At 49.0% G+C, this 18,249-nt stretch overlaps 1 protein-coding gene across 1 annotated transcript in view; it reads left to right on the forward strand.

The window, feature by feature from the left end:
* Nucleotides 1–18,249, forward strand: part of COL17A1 (collagen type XVII alpha 1 chain) — a 78,673-nt gene that overhangs the window by 35,100 nt on the left and 25,324 nt on the right. Inside the window, exons 4-18 of the mRNA XM_079899997.1 lie at nt 694–756; nt 2,647–2,691; nt 3,953–4,057; nt 5,024–5,158; nt 7,351–7,398; nt 8,308–8,343; nt 9,362–9,409; nt 10,781–10,924; nt 12,154–12,312; nt 12,914–12,985; nt 14,305–14,376; nt 15,203–15,271; nt 16,333–16,494; nt 16,869–16,949; nt 18,092–18,136. Coding sequence (XP_079756123.1) covers nt 705–756; nt 2,647–2,691; nt 3,953–4,057; nt 5,024–5,158; nt 7,351–7,398; nt 8,308–8,343; nt 9,362–9,409; nt 10,781–10,924; nt 12,154–12,312; nt 12,914–12,985; nt 14,305–14,376; nt 15,203–15,271; nt 16,333–16,494; nt 16,869–16,949; nt 18,092–18,136 — 1,273 coding nt within the window. The 5' untranslated portion in view covers nt 694–704. The remainder of the gene's footprint in view (nt 1–693; nt 757–2,646; nt 2,692–3,952; nt 4,058–5,023; nt 5,159–7,350; nt 7,399–8,307; nt 8,344–9,361; nt 9,410–10,780; nt 10,925–12,153; nt 12,313–12,913; nt 12,986–14,304; nt 14,377–15,202; nt 15,272–16,332; nt 16,495–16,868; nt 16,950–18,091; nt 18,137–18,249) is intronic.

The raw sequence follows: 18,249 nt of genomic DNA on the forward strand, positions 1-18,249 counted from the left end.
ACGTGGATGGATGTAGAGACTGTCATACAGAGTGAAGTAAGTCAGAAAGAGAAAAGCAAATATCGTATATTAACGCATATATGTGGAACCTAGAAAATGGTACAGATGAACCAGTTTGTAGGGCAGAAATTGAGGCACAGAAGTAGAAGAAAAACGTATGGACACCAAGGGGGGAAAGCGGCAGGGGTGGGGGGTGGTGGTGGGATGAATTGGGTGATTGGGATTGACATGTATACACTGATGTGTATAAAATGGATGACTAATAACCTGTATAAAAAAATAAAAAAGAAACAGGTTATGAATTTTTGATTGTTGTGGCTGGATTATGGCAACAGGGATATTCATTGTCCTATTCTCCCTGTTTGTATATATATTGTATTATAAAAAGTTAAAGTTGAAAGCAATTTAAATCTTTATCAGTGGGGAATGAGATAAATTATGGTGTCTCCATTCAATAAAAAAAGAAAAAAAATCCCAATACAAAGGAGTAGAATCCAAGGTGGAACTATTAAATTACTCTCTCACTGATACAGGAAGTGGGAATGACTCTTGTTAAAAAAATATACACACGAAAGAATTATGCTTTGAATTCTAGGAATCAAGTTTTGGTTCTCAGCTTGAATAGTAGGGACCTATACTTATGAAGTGATGGTCATAGACATGGTTATTCATGGTTTCTGGCTTTTTCCATAGGGGGCGATGGTATGGATGTAACCAAGAAGAACAAACGAGATGGCAGTGAAGTCACTGAAAGACGTAAGGGCATGAAACATGTCATTATAAAAGTAAAAAAATTTTTGGAAAGAGTAAATAATTTATTCCTAATTCTACCACAACTACTGTATCTTTTTTTCTGTTTCCTTTGTTTTTAGTTTTTTCTTAGCTTTTTCTTTTTGCTTTTTTCCCCCACTGTATCATTTTAAATGTTTTCCTAAATAGACTATTTCTTCCTATAAGAAGCCTTTTGTTGATTTTTTTAACACACGTGTAATCAAAATGTGTTCTGCTTTTTCTTCAAAGATGAAAATCACCATTTCTGTGTTCCAGTTTTTATAACCAGCATTTTTAATGGTTTCATAATATCCTGTTGAATGAATTTACAACAGCTTATTTAACCGTGTTCTATTTTAGGGATACAGGGCAACAGAAATCCAAAAGAATAATATCCCATTATTGCAGGGACAAAGTTGGAATCACACTGGTGTCACAGTTGCAGTCTACACCGAAAACTGAAAACAGACACATTTCTTTTGTGAAACTGCCCGAATAATAAACTCAGAGACATTAAAATAGCCCCTTAACAGCTCTGACTCTTTCATTTATTCTGTGACTTTCATATATTGCCAATAAAAAATTCTGGCTCCACAGACTTGGAACTTTTAGCTTAAGCAAGAATTTATTTTTATGTGTCATAGGATCCCAAAGGTCCACACAATGAGAGGTTTAGTGGAAGCTCAAGGACTATTATTCAAATCAAGCTGCCATTTTAGTCTGAAAAACCATTTCCTTTTACGCATGGAATGATGCTTCTGCTCCATTCATAACGCCATGTCGCTGCTAGGACAACCAAGCTAATAGGAACACGCAGGGTGAAGAAGGAAAGGGTGAGGGAGCAGTACGACCGGTGTGGGATGCAGCCGTTGCCAGCAGCACAAAGTGATGCCCCACAATCTTCTTCATCCTTTTCTCCTTTCACCAACCATACGTGCATACACAACACGCATATGAATATGCTTGGGCGTGTGCACGAGAAGGGTGCTTCTAGAAACCAGCGACCTTAGCTAGATAGGTGCTCCTTGATGTCCAACCCAGAGGGAGGTAGTGGTTGGTGATGGTCACAGTCAGAGCACAGAATTGGCCCAGTTATGGTTTTGGGAGTCTACTCACCTCCCCATGCTGCTGTAGAGGAGAGAGTGATTCAGGAAGGCAAGAGGTCTTTCTTCTAACTGGTGTTTTTCAAAAACACCGGAAGCTTTTGTGACCTCTATAGACTCACCATCACTTGGAGTCTTCTCAGTTTCGGGAGGCAAAGGGACTGGTTCTTCAAGTCTGTCTTGGATGTTCATCTGTCCAAGCACCAAATGTGACTTACCGACCCCCTTCCTTCCTACACCTCCTCACACTCAGGGGTGGCCCTGAAGACTTTAGAATGAATTATGATGTCCTTGAGACACCCCCAAATTCATAAAGGGGTTCAAGGTAATTATTCGCATCACAGTGTAATCAGCCAGGATGATATGCTGGCCTCAGCTGGACCGGGTGACCATTTAGAAGGGGCAGTGCAGAGAAAGAGAGTGACTTGAGGGCCTGATCCTCCTTCAAGGGCAAATCCAGACCTGGACTAGATCTAATTGTTATATGAGAGACATTAATGCAAGACAACTCATTGTTCAAATCAGTGGGTAACTAACTACTTTTGGTACCAAAGGGATATAAACCTGTTTTCCAGGTACGTTAAGCCCTATTGTTATTGCACCTATTTGCTTTTACAGTGGGTCAGATCAAATACCTTAAAGCACAAGTGTATAAAAGTCTATATTGAACCTAATTTAATGAGCCGAACCTGTGAACGATGTGAGACCTTGCCAAAGTACAGAGATTTCAGTACATTACTTAAGATCTCATCTTTTCTTTGTGTTTTTCTAGTTATCACGGAAACAATAACTACAAGACTTACGTCCTTACCACCAAGTAAGTGACCATCTTGAGAGCTTTCTTCTCAGTAAGGCCTGTGTGAAGGGCTCCACATGTAACATTTTCCGTGGGTACTCACTCTCCCGTTGAGCAAGTCCAAAATATCTGAAATCTTTTATTTATTTATTTATTTATTATATATATATATTTTTGCGGTACGTGGCCCTCTCACTATTGTGGGCTCTCCCGTTGCGGAGCACAGGCTCCGGACACGCAGGCTCAGCGACCATGTCTCACGGGCCTAGCTGCTCCGCGTCATGTGGGATCTTCCCGGACCGGGGCACGAACCCGTGTCCCCTGCATCGGCAGGTGGACTCTCAACCACTGCGCCACTATGGAAGCCCTGAAATCTTTTTTTCAAACAACTGTATTGAAATTACCTTATATCCCACAAAATCCACCCGTTCAAAGTGTATAATTCAATTGTTGTTAGTGTATTTACAGAGTCGTGCAGACCCTTTGCAACAATCTAATTTTAGAACATTTCCATCACTCAAAAAAACCTTCCACGGCCATTAGCAGTCACTCCCATTCCCCCTCCCTTCTCCCCAGCCCCTGAATACCACAAACCTACTTTCTGTCTCTATAAGTTTGCCTGATCTAGACACTAAAATTTCAGAAATCTTATCCAGCCTGGGCCTGAGGTGGAGGAGGGAACCACAGCCAGGCTTCTGTCTGAAACCACTTTTTTCTCAGGAGGTTATTAGGGTTAGTGGATTCTATAATGGAGATCTGAGCCCTCAAACTAGCCCTGCACCTCTCGGGAAGCCTGGCTCAATGTGGGGAGTGGGGAGATCCCTCCATCCACACACAGGAGGTTGGAGCATGATGGGCTGCCAGGTGAAACACCAGCAACCCAGAGCTCTCACTCATCCCTCCAACACTTCCAGTGGCTGCCATGTCCAGTGTACCGACCAGGCATTCAAAAAAAGCAAGACCAACCCAGGCCTTGGCCTCAAGGAGTTTTCGTCACTTGCTGACTTTTCAAATATTTAATTTTCCTAATCAGCAACTTGCTATGCTCCACCCAGGGAACTTTCTTTTTAAATTGGGTAGAATATTTGCTCTTGACATTTGTATCAAAAACAAACAAACCGAGAGCACGGCAGCATGTATTGTGCAGTGCACGTGGGAAAGGGGCCCCAAACCAAGAGCCTCGTGGGTGAGAAGCCAGGGAAGGCTTCCGAGGGGCAGGGAACGAGGAAACCCTCTGCACTGACTCCACTTGTAAATTGTCACCTGCTCCTCCTTTCTGCAGAAGGGGGCACCAGCAACGGCTATGCTAAAACAGGCTCTCTTGGTGGAGGGAGTCGGCTAGAGAAACAGAGCCTGATGCATGGCAGCAGCGGCTACATAAACTCAAGTAAGTGCCTGCTGGTGTGAGGGCTGGGGTAGGGCAGATAGACAGGGAGAGAGAGGGTCCCGAATGGAGGGAGACCATTACCACTGTTTGTCACCCATTCCAAATACCCCAAAGAGCTGTGTAAAGGACACACATCCCACCAAAGGTGAGACTTTCGAACTACCCACATTTGAAGCCTACTTAAAATGGAATCAGTTATCATTCTGTCCCCCGATATAAATAACAATAATTAATTAAGAAGGCTTCCTGGGGAGTTGACTCCTTTCCCACTGAATTACTCTCTTTAAGCCATCTCTTTTAGGAAAGGGTGTGCATGTCTGAGGGTTTACAGTTTGAATTAACAACAACAAAAGAAACTTAACGATTGGGTTACTGTGCTAAGGAAATCTGGTGACATATGAACCCGCACTTTGTGCATTTCCACTGGGCAAGCGTCCAACACAGGCCTAGTTGTTCCCAAAGAAGCATTCTTTCATGGTAGCTTTCAAACTGAAACAAAACAGAGCAGGGAACACACACACACACACAGCCGCTGAAGCCATTTTTAAAATCTTGGAATGACACTAAAGAAAAGACCCAAGACAGGCAAACAGCTGGGCTGACCAAGTGCAGCGCCTGCCCTTACCTCTCGAGGAATACTTCCACGTGGGGTTGTATTCTGGTCCACCCAGCAGTGCTCTACGATTGCAGGCCAAGTCCTCAAGAAACATCCCGCTTCTCCATTTCCGTGCACTTTGGCCACAGACATAAAGGACCTCCCTACCTTCCAATAGCAATAATTCCATCTCCCATTTCTGAGCAGCCACGGGAATGCTGAGGGGTGGATCCTTTCGGACGTGCTCTCCTGAAGTCCTCTGGCCCCTCCGTAGGGCCCTCCTTTATTAGGAGCAGTCTGCGTGCACTTAGTGGAACCATATGTCAATCTGTGAAGTGCTCTGAGGGTCTGTGCTTTTTCCCCTCTTGTAGGTGGGAGCACACGAGGCAATGCCTCTACCTCCAGTTACAGGAGGGCCCCTGGTGACTTGGCCTCCACTCTGCCCAACTCACCAGGCTCGACCTTTGAGAGAAAAACGCACGTCACCCGCCATGGAACATACGAAGGTACCGGTCCCATAGACTTTAAGAGAGAGCCACTCTCTTCCCTCAGTAACTTCTCTCATCCTTTGAAGACTGAAGCCTCAGCCACCTGTCTTCACCTGGGCCTTCCCACCTTTCTTTCCACTCTTGTTACGGTTCTTTTATGGACTCAGGTTACTTGGGGATTTTGTTGATTTATCGACCCCTCATTTATTCATTTATCCATTTAGTCACTTTTTCAACTGGTATTTTATCAGATATGTACCAGGCGTTTAATGCCGTGCAGAATGCCTGGATGGACGCTTAAATGAATCAGACCTGGATCTTGTCTTCAGAGGGCCTAGGATCTAATAGACAAGTTAAGATGACGGATAAGCTATAATGTGAAGTAGAAGGGGGTTATCATTTCCAGATGGGTCTTCAGGGAAGAGTCTATGTGGGAGGTGGCATCTGAGCTGGGCCTTCATGATGTGTAAGGCCTTTACCCGATGGAGAGCTGGGCTGTTCCAGGCTGCAGGAACAGCAGCACAGCGAAGACGGGAGTCCAGGGCTCAGGTACGAGCAGCAGTGGTACTTGTGTGAAGAGAGATGGAAAGACGCAGATTCGGTGCTAGGCCAAGACGTTTGGGCTTTATTCTGCACACGATGAAGAGCCACAGAGATTTCTGAGCAAAAGCGTCCATCGTGTCTGTGGTCCAGGACTAGAACTCTGGTTGCCATGCTCAGGACGCATAGGGCGGGAAGAGGCTGAACACGGTGACAAGTTAGGAGGTGATCAGTAGTCCGGGGAGGGGAACCTTGGCTGGGACTGCGGTGGTAGCAATGGGAGCCGACAGGAGGACCTGGAGTGAAAGGTGTTGCAGAGCTGGAATTGACGGGCTTGTTAATTATTCAATTTTGGGGGGAAGGGAAAAAAAGAAGTCAGTGTTTCCACTGAGATTTCAGACACAGGTGGTTGGGTTCATGGTGGTGCCGACAACTGAAGCAGGGAGGCCAGGGGGAGGCCTCCCAGTGGACGAGTTCAGTTATTTTGTCCTAAAGTGGAGCTGCTGCCACAGCTTTCTGCTGGGGGTACCACGCAGGCAGTGGGACACATAGGACTTGCACTAAGGGGAGAAGTCAAGGCAAGACACCCGGTTTGGGGTTTTTCACAAGGAGTTGTTAGTAGAGGTTGGAAAACTGAAGGAGTTGGCCAAGGAAAGAGTTTAAAAGCAGAAGGGGGGTTTCCCTGGTGGCGCAGTGGTTGAGAGTCCGCCTGCCGATGCAGGGGACACGGGTTCGTGCCCCGGTCCAGGAAGATCCCACATGCCGCGGAGTGGCTGGGCCCGTGAGCCATGGCCGCTGAGCCTGCGCGTCCGGAGCCTGTGCTCCGCAACAGGAGAGGCCACAGCAGTGAGAGGCCCGTGTACCGCAAAAAAAAAAAAAAAAGCAGAAGGGAGCATAGAAAGATAAAGTTGGGGGAAGATGGAGAAAGAACAACCAGATCACAGAAAGGAGGAGGAGTCAATGGCGATGCCACTGAAGTCAGAGAGAGGGAGGGAGGGAGGGAGGGAGAGCGCTCAGGACCAAGAAGGAGAAGGCGAGAGGAAGACATCTGGGTCCTGCTCCTAAGGTTACTGGAGTTCCTGGTGATCTGAAGAAACATTTTAGTGGAAAATAGACAAGCCAGGTGGCAAATGGGTCTAAGAGTGAATGGATATGGGTACCAATGATAGAGAAGCAGGATTAAGGATGGGTACCCCAGTAAATGATTTTGACCCACGGCTGCCAGGTGTAGGGAGAGCCCCAAACCTAGGCCAGGTGGATGGGGTCACCACAGTGCTTCCTGCTGCTCTGCCGGCACGTGGGCTTGTCTCTTCATTTCACAAGGCCCACATCCGGGACGAGCTGCATGGAGTCAGAGAACCCCTGGTGCTGACAGCACGTTCATTTGATCAGAGCCGGTTCTCTGGTGTCAGCACTGCATAGGGCCAATGCAGTTGAGGACGTGAAAACAAAAAGGAAACGAAAACTTCCTGCTCTCCTTTGCTCAGACCTTGCCCCACCACAGTAGATCGGTGACCAGAAGGGAGTGCCGCAAGCACATCCATTGGGCGAATCCTGTTTAAATCTGGTGCTGAACACCCAGGCTGCAGAGCTTCAGAAAGGACCCACTCTCTGGGAAGCCGTTTGCGCCTAAGGGGCCATTTGTACTAAGTGTTTTTCCCTCTCTCCAGGGAGCTCCAGCGGCAACTCTTCCCCTGAGTACCCTCGGAAGGAATTTGGTATGTCCTATCCTTATTTTCTGGAGAAATGGTCAAACGTGCCTGGCGGGGATGGAGGGGGAGCATCGTGAGTTAAGTGGATTCTTCTCGAGGAGTTTGACCTCTGCTGACCCCTCTTCCCTGCTCTTTATCCTGAAGCATCTTAAGGGGACTGTCAGCCACATTAGTTTGCTGTCATAAGTCTTTGCTCGTGAAATGGCAAGTTATTCATACAAGGCTCAGGCTTGGACAGATAAGCCCTCAGGCCAGGCAACGGTCATAGGATTTTTCCTTCCACAGGACCCACAGAGACCTCCCTGCAAAGGGGAGCAGGGCTTAGAATGCGCAGATGTCAAACATCCCAGCACCTCCTCCAGAGCAGTCTCAAAGGGACACATTTTAACCAAATGAAACCCTAGGCTGTATCTTCACATGACTTTAAATCTTCAGTCCACATTCTTGGGTTCTCGCTGTGCGTATGAATTTGTGATATGATCATTGATTTTACAGTGATTATAATTTCATGCATTTATTTGCATACAGTGGGAAAATGAAGGCAGTCTCTAACAAAAGGCCTGGAAAGGGAGAGACCTGGCAGTCTTTCGATACAGTTGATCAGTGTGGTCAGCCAGTCCGAATGCATCATGCTCCCAAACAATTTCCTTAGTGAACACTAAGTGTGAGCCAACTTCACATTCATTTGCTAACTTAACACCCTAAATGCACCGAGGCTTACAAAACTCACTCTGCCCCTTGGCTATGTGGGCATGAACTACTAAGCACCCACCATACATTAAGGCTTATATCTGGATATAAATGCACTATGAAAACAACCTCCACCTCCCACCCAAATAGGTCTGCCTCCATGTCACAAATATTTAGCATGCCACCTCTTATATGTGCCTAATATTACTTTCCTTTGTTTCTCAGCGTCTTCTTCAACCAGAGGACGGAGCCAAACACGAGGTGAGCTCTGGTGCTGGATTCAGTTCAGTTCATTCAACCAGTATTTTCTGAGCTGCTAACATGTGTCCAGCTGTGAGCCAGGAAATGTGAGGTGTAAAGAATGAATAAGTCACGGCTTCTAAGGAGCCTGTAGCATCTGGGCGTCTTCCGCTGGCTCCATGAGGGCGGGAAGGGTAGATTTTGACAGCGACCTAGCAAGTACACGGAGTGGTTCGCACTGCTGTGGGTTGTCTGAAGGTGCTGGCGTCACATCTGGTTTCGCACCCGGCCTCCTGGGTGACTTTAACAAGATGTGCTGTAATTGCCTTTGTGCAGCAAAAAGTGAGCACAAGCCCTTCTTTTTCATCGTTCCAGGGGACAAAGGGCTCCCTGAGAGTTTTGCACTCTCCACGACTGCCTGTAGATAAGGCCCTAGGAGGGAACGTGTCCTGGAGAAAGCTGGCTTTGATATATCCGGTGAGGGTGGCAAGGAACGTGTGAGGGCTATATGGAAGGCAGAATTCTTCACAGGCCCCGGGAGTTCTCAACGACCAGTCTAAACTTCCCAGGGGCCTGGTTGTATTGGTAACTGGAAAGTTAGGCACATACCGACCACCTACAACTTCAGGCTGATAGTCCGATAGAGGCCCATACTCCACCTGAAGCTCATAATGTTAAGTCACCCACTTTCTGCCCTAAAGAGGCCAGAATGGCTAAGGAAACACTACAGGCTTTAGAATTGTCTTGCTATTGCGGAGAGGGCCCTGTGAAAGGGGCTGGTCATTGCCGATCGAGATGGAGTCTCGGGGCTCAGCCTGGCGTTTCTGCTCCAGGCGCCTGGGAGGTTAGCTGTGGGCAGGCTGGGGGGTGGAGAGGAGACGCCTCTTTCTAAACACTCTTCCTGGGCACACCTAGCTTTTCAGTTCCCAGGACACGGATTGCAGAGCAACCCAAAGATAATCTGCCGCTCAGAGCTCAGTGTCAGGCACTGTGAACCAAGCTCCTTCATTCACAGCTTCTCCATCTCTCCCCTGTACAGAGAGCGAGATCCGAGTTCGACTGCAGAGTTCATCCCCATCTACCCGATGTAAGTGCTCAGGTCTTGGGAAGGATCCAGGAACCCAGGGCTACTGCTGTGTGTGTGCGCGTGTGTGTGCAGTCACTCCATCATAAGTGACATGTCTAAGGCCTTCTCTGACGGGGACTCCGGGCTGGGTGCGGGGGGTGAGGAGCTCTGAGTCAGTCATGGTCCCTGATGCTTCACAGTTCACAGACTAAGGGGAGACAATAAACCTACCAACCATGACAGCTCAGGGAGCTGAGGGAGTGGGGGCCACAGGAGTCTCCCCGGGCTAGTCAGTCACTTGAAGGGAGACTGAAGGGTGGGTCAGCTAGACTCAGTGAGATGAGAGGGCAGAGACACGGGAGGAAGGTTCAGTGCAGCTGAAGGAAAAAGAGCAGGAGGGGACGCAGTGGGGCTGGTGAAGCTTAGAGAAGGCTCAGAAGCAGAGTGTGAGAGTTTGAACTCTATCTCGAATGTCAAGGATTTCCCGGTCTCTGTCTGTTGACTGTGTTGGACTCCTGTTGTTTGCCATTTTGAAATGAGCCCAAATGGGTGAGAGCCAAGTACAAAGACTAGGAGGAGAGAGATCTGGGTCGAGTGGCTCAGCAATCAGAGCCTGGGACTTGCCCAAAGAGCTCAGGGCCTGGGCTGGACTCCAGGCCTGATGCTGTCTCACCTGAGTCCTTCCAGGCTTGGGGTGCTGAGCACAAAGGATGGAGCTCTCGGGAGAGGGGCTGCCTGGGCAGTCCTCCAGCAATGTCGTCTGAAGATGTCCTGTGCGTTGCCCTTGCGCGACGCCCCCCTCCCCTCTGTTTGCCACCTCAGGAGGCACGGGGTGCTCACTCCACTGAATCACCTCGCTACAGATTATATCAGCCAGAGGGGCTTGCAGTTAACCCACAGGAAAGCAGTGTAATATTTAAGAGTTATGGGCCACAAATTCCTTTTGACACTACAGAGCATACAAGGTCAGGCACCCAACACCTGAGGCATCCTGTACCCGGGATGAGACCACTGCTGAAGCATTTGTTTCAAGGGGTCTGGTGCTCCAACTGTCCTGGGTGTAAATGTTCCAGGATGACAGTGTCTTCCAGCCACAGAATCTTCCCTGTGCTGTCTGATGAGGTCTAATTAGGTCTAGTATGTACTGAGAACTTTGACCTCCTTGTAGAGGCACTGTATTTATGCGGCCACTAATATTACAAATCACCAGGTTAATCAGTGCTATAAATGGACAAAAGGCAAAAATTATAAGGCTAACCAAAAATGTCCTGGCGGGTGAGGCGGAGGCTTCATCCTCCCTAGTATTCAGAGTGCCGCGAATGTTCCTCCCACTGCACTTGGGCTCAGGAAGGAATCCTGGGCCTGATGAAAAAGCGGAGGATTCCTTTACAGGGACGGAATTGGATGACGTCAAGCGTTTGCTCAAGGGAAGCCGATCGGCAAGCGTGAGCCCCACCCGGAATTCCTCTCACACACTCCCCATCCCCAAGAAAGGCACCGTGGAGACCAAACTGGTGACAGCCAGCTCCCAGTCAGGTAAGCCCCACAGCCCCGATCTGCTGCGGAAGGAAGGGGACAAGGTGGCAGATGTGTCCGGGCAGGGCTTTCAGGCCGTGGCAGAGCCTTCACAAAACCCTGAGCAGTGCTCTTCCTGCAGCGTGAAAATGTGGGCTGCACCCTTCTCACCCCCGTCTGGTCAACCATTCTATGTGCTGGCTATAGTCCGGCTCTAGAGCCTAGAGATTCTCTCCCAGGAGATTCTTGACATGTCCTGGGAATGTGTTGGCCAGGTTCCCTGAATGAAGACTATTGGGGAAAGTTGCAGTGTTTTCTATCATTCACTCATTCATCCAATGAACATTTATTATATGCCAAGCACCGGGCACTGAGGAAAGACAGTGAGCGGGATGGACACGGCCACTGCCCGTGTGGATGTGAGGGCCTCTGGGGGGAGTCAAGCAGGATGAGTGTAGTTCAGCATTCATATATCACGTGCCTACCAAGGGCAAGGTCTCTGGAGGGAGATGAGGAAAGAAGCCAGTTCTGCTATGAGGTGAAGCTTTCCTCTCATTCACTACTGAAGAAAAACCATCTTGAGATAGTGAGCTTGTGTTGTTCAGTATAAAACCAAAACCTCAGGGTACTTTGTGACCTGAGTGGCTAACTCCCTCTCAGATAAGAAATAGGCAGAACTGACTTCAGATTTGAAGAAGTACCCATAGCCCCTCTTGGGGGCAGAGTACCCCTTGGGTCTGGTTGGCACATGGGAATGTTTAAGGAGGGTTCAACCGGAGAAGGCTGCCACCCGTGTGGCGTGGCCTTGGGACGGAGGGCTTCCCTACCTGTGCTGCTGTCTGCCTGGAATTCTACTGTAAGGGAGTCACAGGTTCATGGCATCTTGGAAGGTGGAGTCAGCAACAGAGGGAGAGAGAGACCGTTGGTGGGGACAGTGCACCAGGGGGTGGCAAAGGGGGCTTAGCAGGAGAAATGGGTGGACCGCAGAGCAAAATTTACCTACCTCAGATTTCACCAAGAGCCAACAAGAATTTCTAACCCAAGAGGTCAGGTTTTCACCAGCTCTGAGATTTCAAACAGAAGTGAGATGACCAACTGTCCCAGTTCACCTCAGACTGAGGGGGTTGCCAGGGCATGGGATCTTCAAGGCTAAAACCAGGCAAGTCCTGGCAAACCAAGCCCACTGGATCCCCCCAGTATAGAGGGGGTTTGTCTCTCACTGGGGTGTGGTCGGGCATGTCTGTTTCCAGTGTCCGGCACCTATGACACAACCATCCTGGATGCCAACCTTCCCTCCCACATGTGGTCCTCCACACTGCCGGCAGGGTCCTCCATGGGCACCTATCACAACAACATCACAGCCCAGAGCTCATCCCTCCTCAACACCAATGCCTATTCTGCAGGATCAGGTACGTGGCTTGCAGTGCACATCCCCTCCCAGTGCTAAGCCCTCCACGCCTTATGATGGAGCTGAATGACCCCTCCGGCACTTGCCATCCCCAGGGCTTCTTAGAGGGGCTTTCTGTGGCCAAGCATCCCAAGATTTTTCCACTGGAACTTCAACTTCTATGGCATTTCCTCTGGTGGGTCCCCTATGGAAAGGACTACATGGTACAGTGTATCCAAAAAAAAAAAAAAAATGTAATGGGAAAGAACATGAAAACAAATGTAAGGAACCTGGTTTCACTCCATGTGGATTAACTGTGTGACCTTAAGAGGTCATTTAACTTCTTCTCTCTTAAAGTGCCTTCTCTGTAAAATGGTCACTAACAAGAGAGGCTTGGCTGGAATTGATGTCCACTCAAACCCCACCAACCTGTGACCACCCATTGGCTGTTATGACCCAAGGCACACCACACACTAATGGTTGGTTCCGTGCTGCAAAGCAAGAGCCCAGGTTTTTCCTAAAAACAGAAATGTAACACAATGCAGTGCTGGCCTTTCTTCCTGTGCTTCTTTGCCCCTGTTCTCTGTGGACGTCCTCTCATCAGCCTTCCTCTTCCCCTGCAGTCTTTGGAGTTCCAAACAACATGGCCTCCAGCTCCCCAGCTCTGCAGCCTGGAATCAGCACCAGCTCCTCAGGTCGGTGCTTGCCAGCTTGAAACAAACAGGGATGCTCTTGCCTAGTGAGGACAATGGAATGGTTTGTAGGGAGGATGTTCTTCCTGACCGAGAGCATGAGGACTTCCTCCACGCCCATAGCAACGTGGAACCAGCAGCCAAGGAGCTGCGTTAGAAGGCACAGAGCCTGCCCTCCATAGGAGACACGGCTCAGTCCCTGAGGGAAAGGGCTAAGGGGGAGGGCGCCGGAGACCACACTTACGTGCTTAATTCTGCTCTGGTCCCCTTACTTAATGGGAGAGGTGGAGAGATGGAAATAAAGGGGCCAAGTGAGGCAGAGCTCAGGACGTTTTCAGGTGGAAAGCATTGGTAATTTAGAAAGAGCTTAACTTCACATCTTTTTATAAATATCGCAGTTCCTTGGGGGCTCAATAATGTTACTGCTTAACGTCCAAGGCAAACATAGGATCATTTTAAAGAAGTATGTGTTCACTCTAGTTCCACATACATCGTAATAGCCTATACGTAAATAAGTGATCCGTCCACATCTTTCGTTAAAGCAATCTGCCTCCTCTCTGTGATATCATGACTAATAAATACGGTGACGGCTAGTATTCTTGGCTTCTGATTTTAACACCTCCAATTGACTAGAGTCCCACAAGCCCAGAAGACACCAGCTTCATGCTTTGTTCCTCCTGCCTTCGCTATTCAATCAATACTTTGCAAAGTCCTGACTGAGGAGGGCAGGCTGATGTTGGATCCATGATCTTGTGCCCCAAACTCTAGACAGGATGGAATAAGAGAAGCTGTTACCTGGGGAGAAATGAGCTTCTGCACATTGTTAAAAACAAACAAATAACCAGCCTTTGAAATCGTAATGGGGGCGAGGGGAGTTTTGTGTGTTTGAGCCAAGAAAAGAAAGGAGGAAAACAAGGGTCCTGCCCAATCAGTGCTTCTTAACCTCCACTGTGTCTGTATCCACAGTTCCCACACTGTACACCACGGCACCCAAGGGTCCTGCAGGGAAGGGAACCCCTGGGATATTTTAAATTTTTGAGGCATACAGCAAGAGACCCTATGCGAACTACCGCTATTAAGTTGTGTGAACCTAACTACTCAATAAATGGAGCTTAGTAACTTTTGCCTGGGGTAGGGAGGTGGGGTATTAAAAAAATTGCCGTGTCAGTGAGAGTGTGGGAACTGAGAATGTCAGGGATCTCTGTCATATGCAAAGGCATTACTTGTGAAAATGGTTTGGGGAGCTCCTGGGACTGGCTGCCTTAACCTGGGGGGGCCTCATCTATGTACCTGCACTCACCTGTCCTCAATTCCTCTCACAGTGTTTGGCATGCAGAACAATCTGGCCCCCAGTTCACCCGCCCTGTCCCATGGCATGACCACCACCTCCACAGGTCCGTAACTGGGGTTTGGAGCCTAGGGGATGGGAAATAACGCCTCTTTGCAGCTATAACTCACAATAGCCCTTTTCAAGAAGGGAATTAGAGGGGCAAAAATGTCCCTAAAAATCAATCGACCTTTCCCACCAAAGAAACAACCCTCCACACCTCGACCCAGAGATGCCAACCTGAATCATGTGCTGGCTCAGACATGAGTGGGAGCCTGTGCTGGCGGCGTCTCCTGTATATCCCCATGTCTCACTGCTGTCCTTGACAGCCCACTGTCACTGCAAGTCAATCATCTGGCTGACTTTATAGTGCACCCGGCGGGGTGGGGGACAGAAAAGGTGCGAGCCTCAGCTTTTGAACTCAACTTGCTTACTGTTAAGTTGGAGCAGAAAGTCTAATACACATGAAACGTCTGGGGGATACTGTTAGAGGGCATGAATCAAGCTGTGCAGAGCAGGTGTTAGCTGAAGGAATTCAGAAGGGAAGGAAATGTGAGAGGGTCTGGGAGGACTTCACGGGGGAGGTGGCCTTTGGAATGGTCCTCCAAGGATGGGGATTATATCATAGACGTTTTCATCTAAACTCACTGCTGCCCCCAAGGTGGGAGAAAGTTGATTCCATTATTCATTATTATTCTGTTCATTGTTATCGGGTTGGCCAAAAGTTCGTCCAGGATGCTACCGAAAACCCGAATGAACTTTGTGGCCAACCCAATATCTTCCTCTCACCTGGGGAGGCTGCCTGTCGGCCAGGGTGGGTCAGGCTGCTTCCACCCAGCGTGGAGCTGCCCTCCTATGCTGGCTCTGCTCATTCATAGGTTCCTCTCTTGCAGCATATGGTGTGAAGAGAAACATGCCCCAGAGCCCTGCCGTTGTGAGCACTGGGGTGTCCACCTCCACAGGTGAGTGCTGTCCCCAGCTGCTGGGGGCAGGCTGGCCCACAGGAAGAGCTGTTTCTGAGTGACACATGGCAGGAGGGGACATAACCCATTGGTGGTCTGAGGTCTGCAAATGGGACTCACCCCACGGGCCTCTTGGTTGTTTTCAGGAGTGGGCAGGTGGGTATGCCCCTTACCTTACCTTGGCCTTCCTGTCCCAGGGGGCCAGGAAGCTCCACACCTGCGCAGGGTCAGGCACTCACACCCCAGCCCCCACCCTTGCTGGAAGCCCCTGGCCTGGTTACTGGTTACCCATCACAAGGGCCAGGGCGCCCCCCAGAAGCTGCTGCACCCTCCCTACTTCCCGTGGAATCTATCAACTTAGGCTGCCACGAGTCATGTGTCCATCTCTTCCGTTGCTCTGATTCTGGTGCGTTTCCCTCCATTCAACAACTCATTCACCTGCTTTGTGTGAGACCGTGTTCTGAGTTCCCGGATTACAGACATAGGCAAGGAGGCTAGATTCCTGCCCTCACCAGGCTGACAGTTCCAGTGGAGGAGGCAGATAACAAACAAGTGGAAAAAGTATACAAAATAGTCACAGTAAATGACACATAATTGAAGGGCTGACATAATGGGGTGGTAGAGACAGGCCTGTGTGTATGCTGGACGGAGTGGTCAGGAAAAGCGCCCCCAGGCTGCAAACACTTGAGACCTGCAGTTAGAAATGAACCCACCCAGTTGATTAAAGAAAGGCCTGCCTGACACAGCAACTTTTGACCATTCACTGAAGACCCTGTAATGTTCAGGTGGAGGGCAGCCCTTCAGGCAAGCCCCCAGCACTTCTGACATTGACCTGACCTCCTGATGGCCAGGCCCAGCTAGGCAGGGGAGGGTGTCTCTGGTCCCCAAGATGCTTCTTAGTAACCATGGAGAGCAAGAGCAGGAGACCCTCTGACACACCCACTAACCCTTTCTTTTCCTCCACACTCCTTCTCTTCCTCTTCTCCTTCTTCTGGTCATTTCTTCCCTCTTCCTCTCCCTCCACATTTTCCGTCCTCCTCACCCACTTCTTTCCTCTCCAGCCAGCACCACAAGTGTCCAGAACAATGACCTCTTGCACAAGGACTGTAAATTCCTGATCCTGGAGAAAGACAACACACCTGCCAAGAAGGAGATGGAGCTGCTGATCATGACCAAGGACAGTGGGAAGGTCTTCACCGCCTCCCCCGCCAGTGTCACTGCAAGTACGTGGGAGCCCACGAGACCTGGGTTTTGGAAGAAGGACAAACAGCGTAGACAAATGTCCTAGCAAGATGGTTTGAGACATTTGAATGATGAAACCACAGTCATCCCATTCAAATGGAAAATGGCTGACAAATAGGGTGTCCCAGGGTCTGCCTTGAATGCAGACAAGTCAGGGAAATTCCAGCAAAGAGCTCCCAGAGTGTCTTTGGGCAATAATAAGTCTCCTAACCACAGGCCCAGACTGGGGGGATTAACCCCGGGAAAGCAGGCCCTCTTCCTACCAGGCTAGCTTCTACCTCCACAAGCGGGAAAGGATGTGGGGTGGCGGGAGCGGGGAGACAATATCCGGGGTCATCGTGGGTTGTGTGCATAGCTTCTTTTTCAGAGGACACCCTAAAAAAGGAAAAGCAAGCTGCATGCACCACTGACACCTACCTAATGTCAGAAGCTAATGGTAAGAGCAAATCTGATTGCTGTCCACTTTGACTCCGGCCAATCCATCTGTCATTCATTTGTCTCCCAAGACCTCAGCACTCTGCGTGTGGTCCTGGACCAGCAGCATCTGTGAGACCTGGGAGCGCGTTAGAAATGCAGAATCCTGGGCCCTAGCCCAGACCTGCTGTGTCGGAGGCTGCATTTTAACAAGCTCCCCTGTTGATTCACAGGTGCTAATTATAGAAGCAAACTCTTCTCATGGTCCATCTAAAGTCCACAGTGGTATTTTTTTCTCACCTTACTTGTCCTCCATAATTTTCAGAGCTAATAGAAAAAAGGCTTTCCAAAGCGCTTGCTAGCTTTATTTTTTTTCTTCCCAAATACCTGGATTCTGTCTTGGATAACCACATTTCTTCACTGCTCTGCTTCCTGTGAATCTCTCCAAATCACTGATTTTAAGGAGGTCAGTAAAGGAAGAGAAAAGTTAAGTCACAGAACATTTTTTTAAAAATGCAAATGACATCAGTTATAATCCTCTCAAGGTTGGAAGCCAAGTCTTCTAAGTTAGCAGTTCCTTACATTTTAGGGGTGGAGGTGGGGTTTGGAGCCCAAAGATCCTTTTCAGAATCTGATGAAAGCTATAAACAAGTTTTCCCAGAAAATTCCACACATGCCCACAAACTCAGTGGTCAGATAGCATCCAGGACTCATGATCAGCCCTCCTCCAAGCCCGTCTTTGCCTTTCTGTTCCCTCCACCCCAGGTTAGGAATCTGTGTGCAGTCTTGTAACCAAGAAATCAAGAGTCATTTCTCACAGGCACATTTATTATTTGAATGCCATGGTCATTCCTAACACGGTCCTCCAAAGAATGTCTCGGGCTTTAGAGGTTGAAAGTCACAAGAAGGTTATGACACTGTGCTTTTTCCCACTGTGACTTGTTTGCCAAGCCATGTCTTCAACAATGTGATTGTTGCAAATATGAGATCTGTGAGGACTTAGTTAATAGATGTTCCTGCACATGCACGTGGCTGTTCCACAAGGTCCCTGGGGGCACATCTACTTCAAGCCCTGTCCCAAGTCCACGCACAGGCTGGACTGGACTGGGCTCCTGCAGTTGAAAGGCTCAGTCAAAACATGTGTTCTCGGTGTTTGTATTTCAGGAGATGTGAAGACCGTGTCCACAAAGGGCAAGGCCGCCTCTGCAGGTGAGTAAGACCTGGGCCCTGCAGTGACTGGAGCGGAAAGGGCTGGCTATGGTGAATGGAATAGATAACGGCCCCCTAGCCTGGAGCCAGGGCGTGCACGAGCCCCCCAACTC

This window comes from Stenella coeruleoalba, assembly GCF_951394435.1.
Source record: "Stenella coeruleoalba genome assembly, chromosome: 16".
NCBI lineage: Eukaryota > Metazoa > Chordata > Mammalia > Artiodactyla > Delphinidae > Stenella > Stenella coeruleoalba.